The sequence below is a fragment of the Corvus kubaryi genome, unplaced genomic scaffold, assembly GCF_017639235.1.
Source record: "Corvus kubaryi isolate FWS band 111438036 unplaced genomic scaffold, C.kubaryi_AGA036_p1.0 37396, whole genome shotgun sequence".
Taxonomy (NCBI): domain Eukaryota; kingdom Metazoa; phylum Chordata; class Aves; order Passeriformes; family Corvidae; genus Corvus; species Corvus kubaryi.
This window is the reverse complement of record NW_024581135.1, coordinates 6,961,539-6,978,899: the sequence shown is the minus strand read 5'-3', so window position 1 is coordinate 6,978,899 and position 17,361 is coordinate 6,961,539. Positions and strand designations below refer to the sequence as shown.

The 17,361-nt window shown below is 38.4% G+C and overlaps 1 protein-coding gene across 11 annotated transcripts in view; it reads right to left on the bottom strand.

The window, feature by feature from the left end:
- NCKAP5 (NCK associated protein 5) overlaps positions 1 to 17,361 on the bottom strand; it is a 380,196-nt gene that overhangs the window by 73,397 nt on the left and 289,438 nt on the right. For all 11 annotated transcript variants that reach the window (XR_006018146.1, XM_042040728.1, XM_042040726.1 and 8 more), the window contains 2 exons: positions 15,273 to 15,311; positions 9,920 to 10,039 (listed from right to left, as the gene is read on the bottom strand). Coding sequence is in view for 10 of the 11 variants with exons in the window: in XM_042040728.1 (XP_041896662.1) it covers positions 9,920 to 10,039; positions 15,273 to 15,311 (159 nt within the window). In the remaining variant the exon portion in view is untranslated. The remainder of the gene's footprint in view (positions 1 to 9,919; positions 10,040 to 15,272; positions 15,312 to 17,361) is intronic.

The window sequence follows — 17,361 nt, the reverse complement described above, 5'->3', positions numbered from 1 at the left end:
GGGAGAGCTGATGCTGGTACCAGCAAGGAGGGTGCATGGATGGCCCGAGGACACAGCCCTGCACTGTCCACATTCATCTGCACCTCTCTCCTACTGCCCCAGCCAGCAGGAACACCAGGAGATGGAAAATGAGAAATGCCAGTCATTGCTCCTGGGCCAACCTGTGCTACTGCAAGGAAGGGCACCGTGCCCTCGAGGCATTATTTAGGACCTGGACTGGCCTTGGGAGGGCTAGGGCTAGGTGTGGCATGGGATGGCATGGAAAAATCCCCTCTCCCACCCTGCAGCCAGAGGCAGCCTGGCCCAGGCTGGGAGCTTTACCTCTGGCATAGGTGGCTGAGAGCTGAAAACCCTCTCAGCAGCTGTCTCTGCTCAGAAGCAGCTGTGCCAACCAGCTCTTGACTAGGAATCTGTGCCCTTGTGAATTGATCATTTTTATCCCTGTGGATAAAAACAGGGCTTAGGAGGTATTATATAGGAATTTCAAAAGGGATCAGCTCCCATTTTGGCAGTAGCCAGATTTTTAGAAGACCTCAGCACAATGCCTGAACACTTGAAATTCTGGTCCCATGTACATGAAGGACCTAAAAACCTAAATGAAAGGTTAATAGCATTTGTTATTCCCCCAGGAACAAACTACTACCAGGTGAAGACTGGTGACAGGGCAGAGAGTACCCATATTTCTAATTATTGTCAAGATCTCCTAGGGATCATTTACTGGAATAAATCTAAGTGAGCCTCTAAAACACACTGCTAATCTCTGATTCATGCTCACACTTTCAGTATCTATAATTCGTAATAATTGTGCCTAGACCTGTGACTGTGCCTGCATCTACTGCACAGGAAAAGTACACAAGGTATATTTAGAGAAAAACAGTTAACAGTAAGTAATAGAAAACTCAAGAAAAAAAAAAATTGAGCATTTCTTCTTTTAAAATACAACTGAATATAAAAATTTAGGATCAAAACACTACAAAATTAAGTAGCTCATCTCTGAAATTGTATACCAGAAAGATGAACTGAAGAGTGGGTGTATATTTGGGATTTTTAAAGCACTGATATTAATTCATGATGCCATTACTTTGGCAGTCTGTTTTCCATACTTCTAATGCAGTAAGATGGAGTTCAATTCATAATGTTGAAGATGCCCTTGTGATGCACACAGGACAAAGACAAATCGCTGCCCCTTCCTGCACCCAGACATCACTTAGTGACTAATGGAACACAGCTTGTCCCCATCTAGAGAAAGAAAGGAGCAGGGATGCAGTCTAAAAACGCTAAAAATACAGAGAAACTTAAGGCTGTCAGTATCACATTGTTAAAGATTTAATGACAAAGGTAACTTTTCCTTTCAGCTTGTCCTTATCAAGAGAGATACCCAGATGGTAATTTAAGAGTTAAGGCATTAATGGACTCTTCAGTTTCATTGAGCAACTCGTGCTGATTTTATCTTGCAATACAGTATTTCACATTCTCAGCGAAGTCAACAGAGATTTAGTCAATAGTGTCATGGCCTTTGGATGAGAATTTGAATCCTACCAGTATCCAAACTATCATTAAAGAAGATAGGTCATTTGGGAAACAAAGGAGAGCATTAGTAAAATTCAATACTAAAAGATGGGGTTGGTTCCGTAGGTGTTTTATGATTCATTATGAGTAATATTTTATTCTAATTATCGACCCTTTCTTCTATGTGCAGTATCTGTAAGAATGTACAAAAAATATAAAATGTATCAAAGGAAAACTATTTTTTTTCATAACAGATGGCAACAGAAAATACCTATTGAGTAATCTTATGTGCTTCAACCCACTTAGCATAATGTTAGTTTGTTTCATTTGATGGAATGTGTAATTTTACATTACTAGCAATTTACACTGACCTGACATAATCTGAACAGTTTAAATGTTAGGAAGCAGAGCACTTATTGGCACACCTATTTCTCAGTAAAAGAGTCATAATTCTGTATTGCTTCATGTCTTTAAAGTGCCATTGCACCTAAATAACCCACAGTAATAAAGAAAAATACAAATGAAGTTTTATGTGTATTGTGTAACAACAGATGAAAGGAATCCTTTATCCATTGTTGTTTCATATATACTTTTGCATAGTTATCCTTCCTTTAAATCTCAAAGTTTTAAGAAAATAAAAATGAACTACATACTTAGCTCCATTAATGCAATAAAAAGAAAATCAAAGATCCGTAATAATAAAGGTTATAATTCTGTAGCACTTTAGAATTTGAATAGATTCCCACTTTACCACAAGACAGAGCCCTTTAAATCTTTGAATTAATTTTATACATTCTTTTGGTATTTCATTTGAGAGTTACAGAGTGTGAAATATGCACCATGACGAGAAAACAATTACCTTGCACACCTGTTGTTTGAGCATACTGCATTTAAGCAGGATTTGCAGTGGGCTACTATTTTATTCCACTGTGAAATCCAAGATGGGGGAGGCGCTAAAACCTGACCTGATGATATGGACTTGAACTTTTATATGTGACACATGGCTTTTAGGTACCACATCATATACTGTGATAACATTAGAAAAAATCCATACTAATTTTTGCTATCAGAATGTCCATGAGAAATATTTTTTTTTCCATTTAGAAAGGAAACCTGAAGGAGTGACCCTTGACTTAAATACAACAACCATATACTAAAAAACCCCCATAAATTGCAAACTGCAAAACCAGAAACGTATCAGACAAAACATGGATCTGTTGGTCACACAAAATATAGACACATGAGTAACTCATAGTGTTCACTACATTCACAATCTGTCTCTAAGCAGCCTCTGTACTCACACTTGACCATTTATGCAGGGATTCACATGGAAAGTTGCTGATAAATCTTGTCAATACATTCAACAAACAGAACAGGTTGAAAGAGTAGCTTAACAATGTTAAGCATTGTTGTAGGTTAAATATAACTGCATGGAATAAAAAACCATGTCTTTTTAATGTTTATTACAAATATGAAGCACAGGGCAGGTTAGGAAAGGAATACAGCAATACTCCTTCCTGTTGTGGGATCCCTTCCTTTTTTTTAAATTTATTCCCATATGGAATATACACAGTACAGGAAAAAAAATATGAACAACATTCTTGTACTTCATTACTCTGTCCACATACTTGCTTAGGGTTTCAAATGCCATATTGGATTCCTGCCATCATGTGGATCATCACTGATAACAAAAATCTATGCGTAGAATAAAGAGAAATTGTCGGTTCACCCAGTGCCGGTTGCTTATTTTTCTTTGTCTGAAAATAGGCAGTAAAATCTCACTTTTGTTGTTCAGGCCTGTCACATCAGTACAGCCCCACCATTCTCCTGACACGTGCTTACTCTGAAATACCCTCTTTCCTCTGAATCATGCCAATTCATTTCTTCAAAACTTAAAAAATATTGCTCTCCTCAGTCAAAATCATTCATAAATACTTCACCAAGGATCACTTGTGGCTTTCCTGAAGATTATTTGCTCATTTGATTTACTGGTTTTGGTATCACTGTAGCAATTTATTTTCATCAGGGTAATGAAAATGGCCCATTTTTAGACTTGGTAGCTGAAATTTATCTATTTAAAATTGTATCACAGAACATCATGTTTGTGTTGATGTGGAAAGCCTTTCAGTGGTTTTTTGTGGAACCTCTCCAGGCCAGTTAAAATACTTGGACAGAGGAATGCTGAGCAGTTGGGGGTAATTTTCTCTTAAAAGCATTATCATTCTCATCAGAACCACATGCCCTGCGAGCTTAAGTTAATGCTTTGCTTTTGTTTAAGAGCAAATTGGTAAGAACTGAATTGCTGAAACAAGGGACAACAGCCTGACAAGAAGGTAAATCACCAAAACACAAATTACTGATGGAGCAGACCTATCAGGTCAGTTGATCTAAGACCTTCACAATAAAATACTGTTCTCCACTGACCCTCTCACTGTGCTTTGGTTTAGTTTGAACTGTTGTGAGAGATATTGCCCTACCTCTCCTCTCCTTCCACAGTCTATAACAAACATTTTTGTGTTCCTTTATCAGCCTGCCTATCTGGAAGCTCCTTCCAGGGCTGGCTGTATATCAGTTACACCACCAAATTCTTTCAGGTATTGTGCGGCTGCTGTGCATTCAAAACTAGAAATCATATGGCTTAGGGATATTAGATGGAGTTTCTCCAGAGGGGCCATGTTTCCTTTCCTTCCCTCATCACTGACTTTTTGGTCACCCATTTATCTAACCAATTGGCTCTCATAAATATTTTATATCTGTAATATTTCTTCAGCATATATTTAGAGCTCCAAACAGGGCAAGTAATACATATGGTTTATAATGTATTATTACATGTTGATGATTTAAGCTGGGATGAAATACAGACTTTCAAAGTTTTGCATTTCTGTCTTCTCAGATGTTATTTGTGAGCGAGGACATGGAACAAATAGGAAGTAGATAACAGTTTACTGAGGTAATGCAAGACTGGAAACAATGCCATCACCAACTTCACATGGATAATGTTCCTTTAATTTGTTCTTGAAATTCTCAAAAAGCTTGTGTTCCGTACTAAATCACTCTCTTGATTCCTGATCTACAGAAGCATTCTTCTAATTTCTCATGGCTACAGGGCTGGAGCCTCTTTCCTGGGGTAGGATCTTCATGACAGTAACTGTGCACTTTGGTAGCCTTGACCTGGGGGAATCAACCCAGCAGGGCCTGAAATCTTTTGAGAACCATAAATAGAGTAAAACCCTTACACTTCTTAAAAGGGGTTCTGCTAGGAATGAAATTTCTGGGTAAAGGTTAATGTAGTAGTTTAAACTTAATATATCTCAAACATGCCTTACATTTATGTGATCACCTTCTTCTCTGTTGACACAGCCCTGGAGATTGTCTTAACTTGCAAGCAGTATTCAATTACTGCTGAAGCAATTAGCAGATCTGGAATTAATTTCTCCTTCAAGCCACCAGTCCTGATTTCTGAGTAAGGAAATATCACTACAGATGCTGCCACACCTTATTTATATTTATATCTTTACAGAGGAGAAAAGGACAGAGTTTGTTCTGGAGCTGGAACTTTGCTGAAGATTTGCAGAGAGGAGTGCCCTGACAATCCAATGGACACACAGGAATAAATGTGAAGTAAGCAAATAAGCAGGTCAGCTGCAGGAGTTTCACAACTTTAAATACAATTTGCTGATTTGGTATCAAGTCTGCCTGCTCCCTCGAGAGCCTGCAGGCACCTGGCTTCTGTGAGATGGGAATTCTAAGGCTGCTCAGCACATAACAATCCAGTTACTGAAATGTACTTTGGAATGCTGACAAACTGTTTTGTAACAGTGTGTGACGATCTTTAGTTTTAATTTCAAACCCTCAAACACCTACTCTCCGAAACACTTAAATATTACAAGGATCTCACTGCTGTAAAGCAATGCAACTTCAGTTTTAACCTCCTGCATTCAGACTTCATCATGTCTAACGATGTCTGGACCAGAGGTCAGGCTCTGCGCCCAGACATTCCATCTCCCTTTGTCAGGTGTTAGGGCAATTAGGTGCCCTCTTCTTCTTCCCATATATAATAATGTCATTGCTGCAATCTACCCCTTCCTGCTAAACTGTGCAACTGTTTCCATCACAGTCTGTACAGCCACACCCTGTCTTGTACATCAGGGGCAGAGCTGTCAGCTTATTAAAAGGGCTCATACCAATGCAGTCATAACAAAGTAATTATTATTTAAATTGACCTTCTGAGAATTCAGATCTGTGCTGTAGAATTTTAGAAAAACTTTTAGGTGTAAAATTAAACAATGTGGATGGCCCATGAATAATAAATGTAACTAATCTAGCCAGAGAAACACAAAGAGAAAATAGATGCTTTAGGAGACCTCCCTCCTTGGTTCTGGGGTTGATAAAGTAGAATTTTTATGATGGAAATAAAATGGCAATGAAAATATAGTTTAAGATCAGGGATATTGTAAATCTTATTATTAGAAATATTATCTTATACTTTCCCAACTATGAAAATTTTATTACTTATTTAATCAAATAAATCAACTCAATAAATTTTGCTACTTGCCACTTTTTCATCCCTTTCACTGAAAAATCCTGCATGGTTTATAAAAAATCCCTGTGACAACAATGTTCTGGGTGAAAAGTGAAAGCAGGACTTCTCCTGTGGGAACAATTCATCTAGCAAACATCTTGAACTTGTGTAAACAGAGCTATATAATATAAAAAAAAAAATTAAAAGGGATATTTATAAGAAGGCAACCCCTGGTCCCTGTCTTATCCCTTCAGCATCCTCCTGTATATCACCTACACAGATTTCTCTCTTCACTTCTAATTAGTTTTCCTCTACTCAGTTTTAAATCTCTGACTGTTATCCCCAACTATTTATCCTACTTGCAGATGAAGTACAAGGTGGGTCACTAAAATGGAGTTCCTGGTTTTGTTTTGAAATCCTTCTTGCTATGACAGGCAGAATTTAACATCTTTTTAGCGACCACATTAACAGAGAAAAATTATGGCTGCTTGGGCAGAAGCTACTCTTTTGTGCTAACATTTAACTGTAACTATTGCTCTTTCTCAGATGGTGCTGACATGAAACAATTTTCCAAGGCTTCATCATTTTAAAAAAAGCTGTTTCAGAGAGATTTCTTGAATATTATAAAAGAATAAAAATAATAATAAAAAAGATGATTTATTTATTCTAGGACTGCCTCTGTAAATCACACACTTCAGCTCCAAAGAACGTCCCCAGAAAGAGAGGGTAGCTCCTAAACTGTCTATAGTATCAGAGGTGAAGAAAAAAAAGCCTGAATTATCTCTTTATCTCCTAACATTTTGCATCAGAGACTGCATTACTTATCTTTTCACGACAGGAGTGACACAGCATCTGTGTCACTCCCTGCAAGCAGTAACCACACCAAAATTCCTGGTAGCAAAGAACTTACAAAGAACTTACACACACAATCACAATATCTCAACACACATTGCTTTAAAAACACTACTAGGCCCTCCAACTTCATAAGCACTTACACTTTTTTTAAATGCATGAAATGTAATACTTTTAACACCATTTCGACAGTGCAGGATTCCTGAGGCAGTCATGAAAACTGTACTACATTAATTTATTTTTTTTTTTAATTGGTAGCAAAATGAGTTTTTGTTTTGAACTGTGTAAGAAGCATGAGCAAAACCAACACAGTGCAATTGGTACGGTGTGCAGGCCATTACTCTGCAGTCAAATTCAAACCACTTGTATCAATCCAGTCACTGAAAAAAAAGGTGAATTATCTGCTAAGACATATGAATCATGTATTATTTCCTTGCAATCATACATACAAAAAACCTAGGGCAATGGTGAAATCTACACTTACCTTTAAATTTTGTTTTTAAAAAAGAAATCTATATTTCTGTTGAAATTTGAAAAGTGAAAATGTTTATAGTTTAAAAATAAGCTTACTTTGTAATAAAAAGAGTCTTCTAATGTCAAATATGGTATATCCAAATATTCCAAATAACCAAATCACAAAGGCTGACAGGCAGAAAAAGCAGCTAACACTACTGATTTTTAGCTTGTGCCCTCTCCCCCGCCATTCTTCAAAATCTGTAGTTTTACTGAGTGTGGCTACTCCTAGGATGAGATCAGCATTAAATAAAACTGGACTGTATTGTATCAGAGAGTACAGGAAAGGTGAAAACACCCTGTGCCCCCTGCCCCCAGTTAGCAGAGTTTGCCCACTCCTTTGATTGGGGTCATGATCTAGCAGGAATGTCCTTAAGCACATATTTATAACTTTTCGGTAGAGTGACACATTTAAACAAATATTTACCTACTGCTCTAAATCTGGGCTGTGTGCACTTCCAAGAAGACATAATGCAAACTGTTCTTTAATTTTATGCAGGCACACAACAGTATTTGCTCAAATTCAGTCCTAAGAAAACATCCTCCTTCAGATGTTACATCTCAGGTTGCAAGATCACAGACTACATGCCATCTCTTTGAGTCTGGAGTATAATTAGAGGATAATTAAATTTCTGGAAACACACAGATTTACTGTTTTGTTTGTTTTGGATTTTTTTGTAAAAAAGGATATATGAAGTGTTTTAACAGAAGTTCTTCACTTTCCAATGTACACTGCAACTTGTTCTCTGCTTTTTTTCACCTAGGGGGTTAAAACCTATTGATAGCAAGACAAGGGACATAACAGCAAATTTTGCTCCAGGGAGACCTGGACTTTCTGAATGAACTTAATTCCCTTTTGTCCTCAGCTAATAATGACAAATCAAGTGAAAAGGGGGGAAAAAAAATCTATGCACATTAAGTCCTGCCAAACTGTGCAAGAACAATGATGCAAAATAGTTTGAATCCCTCAGGAAAATCTGTTAGATCATTTGTTTCTTTCTTCCACCTGGCGCAGGTTCATCTCTTTCAACTTTTTTCAGAGCTGCTGCACAATCCAGTTTCAAGGAACTCAACTCAAAGCGTTGATCCCCCTTTTCAGATGCTAACACTTCTGTAGCATTCCCAGAATAACCCAGTATTATTGCTGCCACACAAGGAATTGGGAATAGGAGATGCATCTGTAATAATGAACGTGCAGCGTGTGACATCTGTGCAATCTAACACCAAGCTAACATCACCTGGAGTCAGACACTTTGGAAACAGGAAAAAGAAAGAAAAAACCACCCCAAACCAGGAAGAAGGAGCAGTTGATGTGACTGTCAAAAGCAGAACTGAGCAATAAAGATCCATGCTGTGGTGGATGCTTCAAAACTGTGAATGGATAAAGATAAATCAGTTCTCTGTACAGGGGTCTATGAAGGATGAACTGGGAAAGAAAGCAGGGAACAAGGGACAAGAAAGCAGAACAGAGGAGGTCCTGACCTAGCAACACCCAAATCAACACAAAATCAAGAGACAGAACAAGAACCTGAGGAAAACTGAAGAACCCAGCTCCCTGTGATGGTGACCAGGCACCACCCTGCCCGTGCTTTAGAGCTCCTCAGTAAGTACAGCCATTTGCCCTCACCGTGGGGATTCCCTTGTTCCCTTTAACATCATCTGTGAGCAGACCACGTTTCTGCAGAAAAACCAGCCCACCCTAACAAGAGTTAGCAGCCCTCAGCTGTTGGACAACAGTGCAAGGGCCAAACTTTCCTCTGAGATACAGATACAGAGCAGTGAGGATTAAAGATCCATATTTAACATCACTTATGTAGCTGCTGTGTCCTGCAAAGTTCTAATTAGTCTTCATTTGCTGTTCTTCCAGCTCATGGTCAGATTTGTTGGAATGTCTGCAAAGCAATTCTACTTCTACAAAAGGGTGACAAAGCGATGGGTTCATCCACAATAGCAGACGTTGCCAAAAGAAGAAGGATACTGAAACATCTCTTATTATTCCAGAATGGCAAATGAGTGAGGCATGGGTCAATTGGTTTCTCAGCTATATCCTCCCACAAAACATTGGCAAAAAAAAATTGCTCTAAGCTTGTGAAGATGTACTTAAACCCTTGCAAGTAGGCTGAAACCAGGACAGTATCACATATGGCAAAAGTTAAATAAATGGGCTGTCTTCTCACAGGAAATTACACTGTTCACCATCAAGCAGGATGTTAAGGAATACGAGCTTCTCCCCTGCAGAGGGATAATGAACCCCTATCATTCCATTTATCACAGCGAAGAATCACCTTAAAAAGTAAGTTACTCTGCAGGTGTGCTCCTCTCTCCAGATTTGCATGCAGTATCAGAGCTCATTGGCACACATTTTCAGTTTCAATGAGATCAGAGTACAGATATTCTTCTAATATATTAAATCTATCAACTGTCATTTCCCACTTACTGACATAACCCTACAAAGAAGAGAAGTATTTTATAATTTTAAGAAATATAAAACTCAGCTTGCTTCCTGCAAAGGCCATTTCCTACCTGAAGGAGGAGGTCAGAAGCTGGTTTGACTTTCTGCTGGAAAAGCACGCTTAAAGTTCGATTCTGTTGTTCCAGATCAAAAACTCTCATTTTCAGCTTTATACATTCCTCCCTCAGACCCTGCAGCACAAGGGAAAATAGTAAGATTAGAAAGCAGATAAGAGAAGCACTTAAAAAGCTCTAAGTAATGTCAGATACTAAGAGGAAATAAATACACAACTTTTAAAGTAGTATAAATTGGAAGAGTGTGCTACTTAATTTTCTCTGGTTGTTTGATCACCCATTATAACAGTAAAGAAAATCTCGTAATGACAAACAGTCGCTACCTGGCACCTCCTTTCAGAGTTTTCTGTTAGTATAAAAATGATTTTTCTAGTGATGTGTTCCATTTTGCAGCTGACACAAAGCAGAATGCAGCAATTCATGTATGGCTATTGTAATAAGCATAAGCTAAGTAAAAAGCCAGAGCTGTACCAAACCAGGCAGAAGTTCAAAGTGGCACTGTGCCTTCAAGGTACTCTTCTGAAGTCTGATCCCCTCCTTGCTTTTTCTGAACAACCAAGTCAGCATTGCTGTGCCTGATGTGGATGGGCTGTGTCTTCCCAGACACCCCTGGGTGGGCCCAGGTGGGCAAGAAGGCCAGTGGCATCCTGGCTGTATGAAAATAGTGTGGTCAGCAGGACCAGGGCGCTGATTGTCCCTCTGTACTGGGCACTGGTGAGGCCACACCTTGAGTCCTTTGTTCAGTTCTGGGCCTGTCACTAAAGAAAGACATTGAGGGGCTGGAGCAAGTCCAGAGAAGGGAACAGAGCTGGGAAAAGGTCTGGAGCACAAATCTGATGAGGAGCAGCTGAGGGAGCTGAGGATGTTTAGCCTGGAAAAAAAAGAGGCTCTTTTCACTCTACAACTCCCTGAAAGGAGGTTCTAGCCAGATAGGGCTTGGTCTCTTCTCCCAAGCAGCAACTGATAAGACAGAGGAAATGGCCTCTGGAATGGCCTCCAGAAGAGGTTTAGGTTGTATATTAGGAAAAATTTCTTGTGGAAAGGGTTGTCAAGCATTAGAACAGGTGGTGGAGTCATCATCCCTGGAGGGATTTAAAAGCTGTGTAGATGTGGTACCTGGGGTCATGGTTTGGTGGGCTTGGCAGCACTGGGTTAATGGCTGGACTCAATGATCTTAAAGGACCTTTCTAAGCAATTCTGTGATTCTATGAAAAAACCTTAAAATTGGGCATTAGAAGCAGAGGTGGAGTGTAAAACCATCAAAGCCACTAATGGCTTTCAGATACAGATCTGTCTATCTATCTAATCTCTGTCTATCTATCTTCAGTGTAAAACCTGCCTTTCCTGGTCACTTGAAGGAATACAGGATTCTAGCAGAGAGAGGATTTTGGAGACAGTGCAGAATCTGACACTCAGCTTTTCAGGATATTTTGTGCAGCGGTCCATTTTGAGGTAGGAGAGCCTCAAAAACCAGGAAAAGCAGTCTCCTAGTAAAGCTTACAAATAAAAATCATAAGCTGCATCCATATCTAGGTTGGTTTGTTTGTTTTTTTAATTTATGTCTCCAAAATACTTACCCTTATTTAAATTTAGGACATTTGCTGCCCTGTGGTATTGCCTCGCTCATATTACTTTCCACCATATGAAGGTGGAGAAACAGTCCTCAGCACCCCCATATGTTGTCCTGTCAATACCATTAACAACATGATGACCTGGCTTTATGAGGAAACAACTCAGAGGGGGAAATTGTAGTCAGATGTAGCTTAAATTCTTGCCTGCAGTTGCTCTAGTCTCTGCTCTAACCAGCAATGAGGTTAGAAGAGGTGAACACACAATAAAATATGTTCATCTTGAGACTTCCAGAAAAATGCAAACATCTTTTTATGCATATGTATCAGATTTTATGAATACTGGATGAATGTGGTTATTTTCTCCTGATGGTTTTATAACATTTGTTTTAGGTGGCTGTCAAGTGGTTGTTCAATTGAAATTGCTAGAACCTTCCACACGACCCTCCAAAAATCTTGAGGTTGATGATTTCTAAAGCCCTGAAGCTTTGTTTCCTGTCAATGAGACCTCTTACCCCTGGTCTTGCAGAAGGCAATCTCTATTAGGAATAGAGATTGTAAGCATCAAGACCCATCATTATCTGCCTTTCACAAATCAGAGAATTTAAAACTGAGCCTTGGCTGTTACAACAGTGCTTAACATTTCAACACTACTAAGGGCACTGAACAGGAAAAATGATTCACAGAAACTAACAGTGTAGAAGAAAATTAAATCTTAGCAAGGCCTCTGCTCAAAACCTTCCTATCTTACAGTTTTAAAACCATAAGATTTATGTTTCAAGCCTTAGAATTTCTGTAAAAAAGTGAAATATAAGATAGTAGATTACCCAGCCAGATGCTGTAAACCCTGCCAATGGTAATGCCACCCATAGCCCAGAGGAGAAATGAGGCACATAAAGGTAGCAGTATTCTGGTAAAATAAAGTCTGAGTTTAGAAACTTGAAGTCCTAAAATTACCAATTAATACAACTAGCAAATGTCTCAAGTATATAATTCCTCTCCTGTGGGCAAAACAACCAGCTATTAAGGTAGCAATCTCCCAAATATTTAAAGTACTCCTGGGGATTCACTATAGTAATATCTGAGCATCTCTCTAGTCTTGCTTTATCTCTTCAGTGTGAACTAGACTAACTCTTCTCCAAAATGGGATCCAATGGCCTCAGCAGAAGTTCCAGAAAAACACTGCTCTCCCTCTGAACATGCTTCTTTCTGCTTTAATTAACACTTAATTCACTTCTTTTTTATTTCACTGATGAAAATGGAGAAGAAATAACTTTCATATAGAACCCAGAGTAAAAAGAGTAATCTCCTGAACACACTCCTATGGAGGAGATTATTGTGCAAAAAGTAGATATACAAGTCAAAAATAATTTAATTAAATGGTTTAACTCAAATTTAAAACTGTGGATCCAGGTCCTACATGGAAAAAAAAAAATTAAAATCCTGTTCTCAGTAGTCCAATCAGCTCATGTTATATGAGAAGTCTTTGGGTGGAAGGAGAAAGAATGCATGTTTTCAGTATCATAGCATACAGGTTTGCCTCAATTAATTCTGTTGGATTTCTGACTTCTTAAATTTCCTAGAGGCAAAATTTTCTCTTAATAAGTGGTAGAAAATCCATAGAATTTTGCTACATAAAATTGTGAAATTATTTTGTATGGCTAATTCAGCACAAATTCAATTTAACTTCGTTTCTCCATGGTCACATAAAAAAAAATCCTCTCATGTTAGAGAAATTCTATAAGTATTGTAACAAATTACATACTTGAAAAGTGAACGTTTAAGACTGTAATTCCATTTCAAGGATTCAGTGACATTGATAAATCACTTAAGCTTCGCTCACTCAATTTGTGTCACCAGAATCTCTCAGTGGGATCACAGTCTTTCCACATCCCAGTGAGTACACAGCGCTTTTACTCATTACATTACAGCATGTACTTAATTTAAGCAAAAATTAGTCCTTAAAGGATGATTTCAAATTCACAGCAAAGCCTATGCAGTGTGTGCTACTGTACAAAATCACTCTTCTCCCTTTTGTGAAAGCTCTCAGCTTTTCTTCATGTCTTGCTCTGCTCCAGAGGTGTGTTGTCTCTCTGTGGCATGACTGACTCTGTCTTACTGCTCAGCTGCATGATGGTAGATTTATCTGTTTACCAGCTACTATTTGGGCTCTGATATCTACCCTTTTGGGAATGGTGTGAGGAGTGCAATTTCCTCTTTATTGTATGCTATTGTGTTCCTGTCTTTTCTTATAAAAGGACTTGTATGAACGGTGTCAGGAGCACTATAACAGTTAATATTCATTAGCATTTAGAAAAGTACCCTCTTTCCTCTTTCTATGGATATTAAATTAGTTGTTATTACTCAGTAATAGGTAAGCAGCTGTTAAATCCCATCAACCCTAAGTAAATCACTTTATTAAATGTATTCGGATCTGGTTTTATGGTATCCTTAGGAACTCCTTGGTTCCTATGGGTTTGGAAGGATTAATTACTGAGGAAGTATGTAGTCATCAAAATGTCTGACACCTTTGCAAAGGGAGTCAGGAAGCTTCTCTCTCCATTTGGGAAACAATCAAAATATTCCCAAACTAGAGATTAATATATTGAGATTAACCCTCTGGTGAATATTTCACCATGTATGGTTTTATAATACAAAATGTGTATGAGGTTTTTGTGTATATTAACATGAGAAAATATCTCCATTTCCATTTAGAATGTACTGAAACATAGATTTGGGATTTTTTTAGAAAATACTTTAAGTTATATTTCTAGCAGGTGTCACAGCAATAGCTCTGCAGTCCTCTGATGATGCACAGACTCTACTCCTATGTGTAAACAGAGAAACACAGCAGAGACAGCAGCAGGGCAAACTTCCCTGGATGTCATGGCTTGCACAAATCACCTCTGAGCTGCAACACTTCCAGCTGCTGGAAGGCAGCATCCCTCTTCCAGAGTACAAGCCTTTGTTGTGGATCTAAAAATCATGGGATGAGCAATGATACATTCAACCCTGCGTGTCCCCTCTGTCCCCACTCTTCCCTTTGCAAGGAGGATTCTGAATGATGTCCTGCTGGGAGGAGTGATGTCCATAAGGGAGGCTTTGGAGCTGGTCCTCAAAATCTGTTTGCATTTAGAAAGCTTTTGGGTGCATGGCAGAGGTTTTTGATTATTTTAACTTGGTGTTTCTTGCTGCATTTTAAGAATGTTATTACTTGTCCTGTCATTAAGTGTAGACAAAACAGTTTATTTTCTTCTTTGCACTATCTGCTTTAAAAGACAGCATTTATGTCTCTTTCCGAATCATCTTTTTAAAACTAAATGATCCAAAGCATTTTAATAATGCCACATCCATCAAGTGGTCTAGACCTCACAAAGGATCATTCCATGAATATTGAAGTGCTCAGAGCTTATTGTTATAGATCTTGATATTTTGTTTGTCTTTCCTTCTTTCTCCCCCTGACAAAATGAAATCATGGAATCACGTTTAACTCAAAGACCACGTCAGAAAACCAGAAGTTCAGACGTGACCTGATGCAGAACAGATCTTTGTAGAAGCCAAAGTGAATCTTTTCACTGTACCAGGTTTGCAATTACCCTACAAGAATTTTTCCTGTGCAGTATTTCCCCTGCTTACTGAATATGTGAACATAGTTTAAAAAATGCATACTATTTAAGAATATATATATCTAAATCTATTTCTATATATATATATACATCTCAAATAAACAGTGAACATCTACAAGCTTTGAGCTACACCAAAATACCCAAATCACAACTTACCTTTTGAGTAAGTAGAGCCTGAACAACCTGGTTAGCTACCTGAAAGATAAAAAGTAAAAAAATTTAAGTATGTTATCATGTGTGTAAATGCATAACAATACCTTCTTCTGTGGCCTGTCCTGGTTTCAGCTGTAGCAGGGTTAATTTCCTCTCAGTGGCTGTTACAGAGCTGTGTTTTGGTTTCTGAATGAGAATGGTGTTGATAACACACTGATGTTTTGGTTTTTTGCTAAGTTGTGTTTATCCTAAGTCAAGGACCGTTTTTTGTCTCGTCTCATGCTCTGCCAGTGAGGATGTTTACAAAAGAAACTGGGAGGGAACATTGCTGAGACAGGTGACTCTGGCCAAAGGGAAATTCCAAACCACAAAACGTCATATCCAGGATATAAACTGGGGCAGTTACCAGGAAGGAAACTGTTTTTATCTTAACATACAAGTTTTATCCTGATTCCCCTCCCCATTCCATCGAGGTTGAGCAAGCAGCTGCGTAGTGTTTCATCTCCATCTGGGCTTAAAACCATGACAGTCCATTTTTGGCATCCAATGTGAGGCCCAAAGGGTTAAGGACATATCCAACCAGAGTGTGTTAAAAGATTGTTATGAACATTCACTGTGTTGGTTTCACAGTTGCCAGTGGCTTTCCACTCCACTTTCCATCTACAACCACTACCAATTCTAGCATTTTCATTATTTACTAGTATTTTAGTAAGATAATACTAGTAAGAATACATGAAATTCACATCAACTACTTCTGTTCTAGTCCTCATTATAAGCCAATGTGCATTGTATCAATTGCAGTGTGGCATGAGGGGCATTTGGTTAACTTCTGTCATCTCTTCTTTGCAGTAGATTAAACTTTCACAGTTCTATATGCGGCTGGTGTGCATCAGCATGGACTGACTGCATCCACTAGAGTGGACTTTTACCAGCCAAGGATGGAGGCCTGAATGTTTTCATGAAGTTTAATTGTTTGTTGATTAAATATTGACAAAATGGTACATCTATCATGACAGGCAGAAACCATAAAGTGCCACAGAAAATTAAAGTACCTACTGTCATTGAAATGTGGTTGGAAGGCATTCACCCCACATAGCATAATTGACTTGAATGAGATTACACACCATTGATTAGCAAACTATATATTCAACACGGAATATTTGAAGTTATCTATTGTATACATCCTTTCTAATTTATATTTACCAGCAAGGATAGGGGCAGTGAGGTGGAAGAAGGAGGGAGAGAAAGAGAGACTGAGGTAAGATTTTCTGTTGATGCTCACTTGAAGGTTCAACACCATATATGCACACGTTATCACACATTGTGCTGATTTATACTTCTGCTCCTGCATTTAGGCAGAGCAAGTAGAGATGTCTCTCTTTGAAAAAAGAGATTTTTTTATTTGTTTTTGGTTTACAGAAATTATATTAAAATTTATGCAGGTATCATTAAATAACCTGCATTGATTCTTGTTACTCTTGGCAAATTACATAAAACCCCCACCACCACTGATGAGAGCTCAGTTGGGAGAAAAGAGCTGCAGCAGCTAATTCACTTCTGCAAATAATTTGGTTCTGGCTAGATCCAAAAGTTACATTTGATTCATACTCATAAAGTTGCCTTGTATCAAGTCTTTTTTCCAAACTGGTTTCTCACTTCAGGCAGCCTGTGGAACAACACTCCAAAAGAACAGCTCTATACGTGATTTAACAGAAGACACAGACTAATATTAGAACAGTAATAACCAACAGAAGTAAGCATGCTATGGTTTTGAAAGCCCATGTGCCTTGCCCTGCAGGCTCTCAGGCTCTCCATCCAACACTGTTCCTTCTGCCAGGTACTTTAAGGTCTGTTTGCTCTACCTGAAAATTGAACAAACCATAGCGAATACATTATTTCTTTACTTTCTGACATGGAGTTACTTTACCAAGGAAGAACTAAAAGGTTCTTTGAAGTGTGCACTAGTCACTCACAACAGCATAGCCTACAAAATGACTCCTACAGCTTTACATATTGTACAGAGGAGTGTAAATGGCATAATATTCCAAATGGGAAAAAACTGAACCTGCTGATGCATATATGACAAATTTTT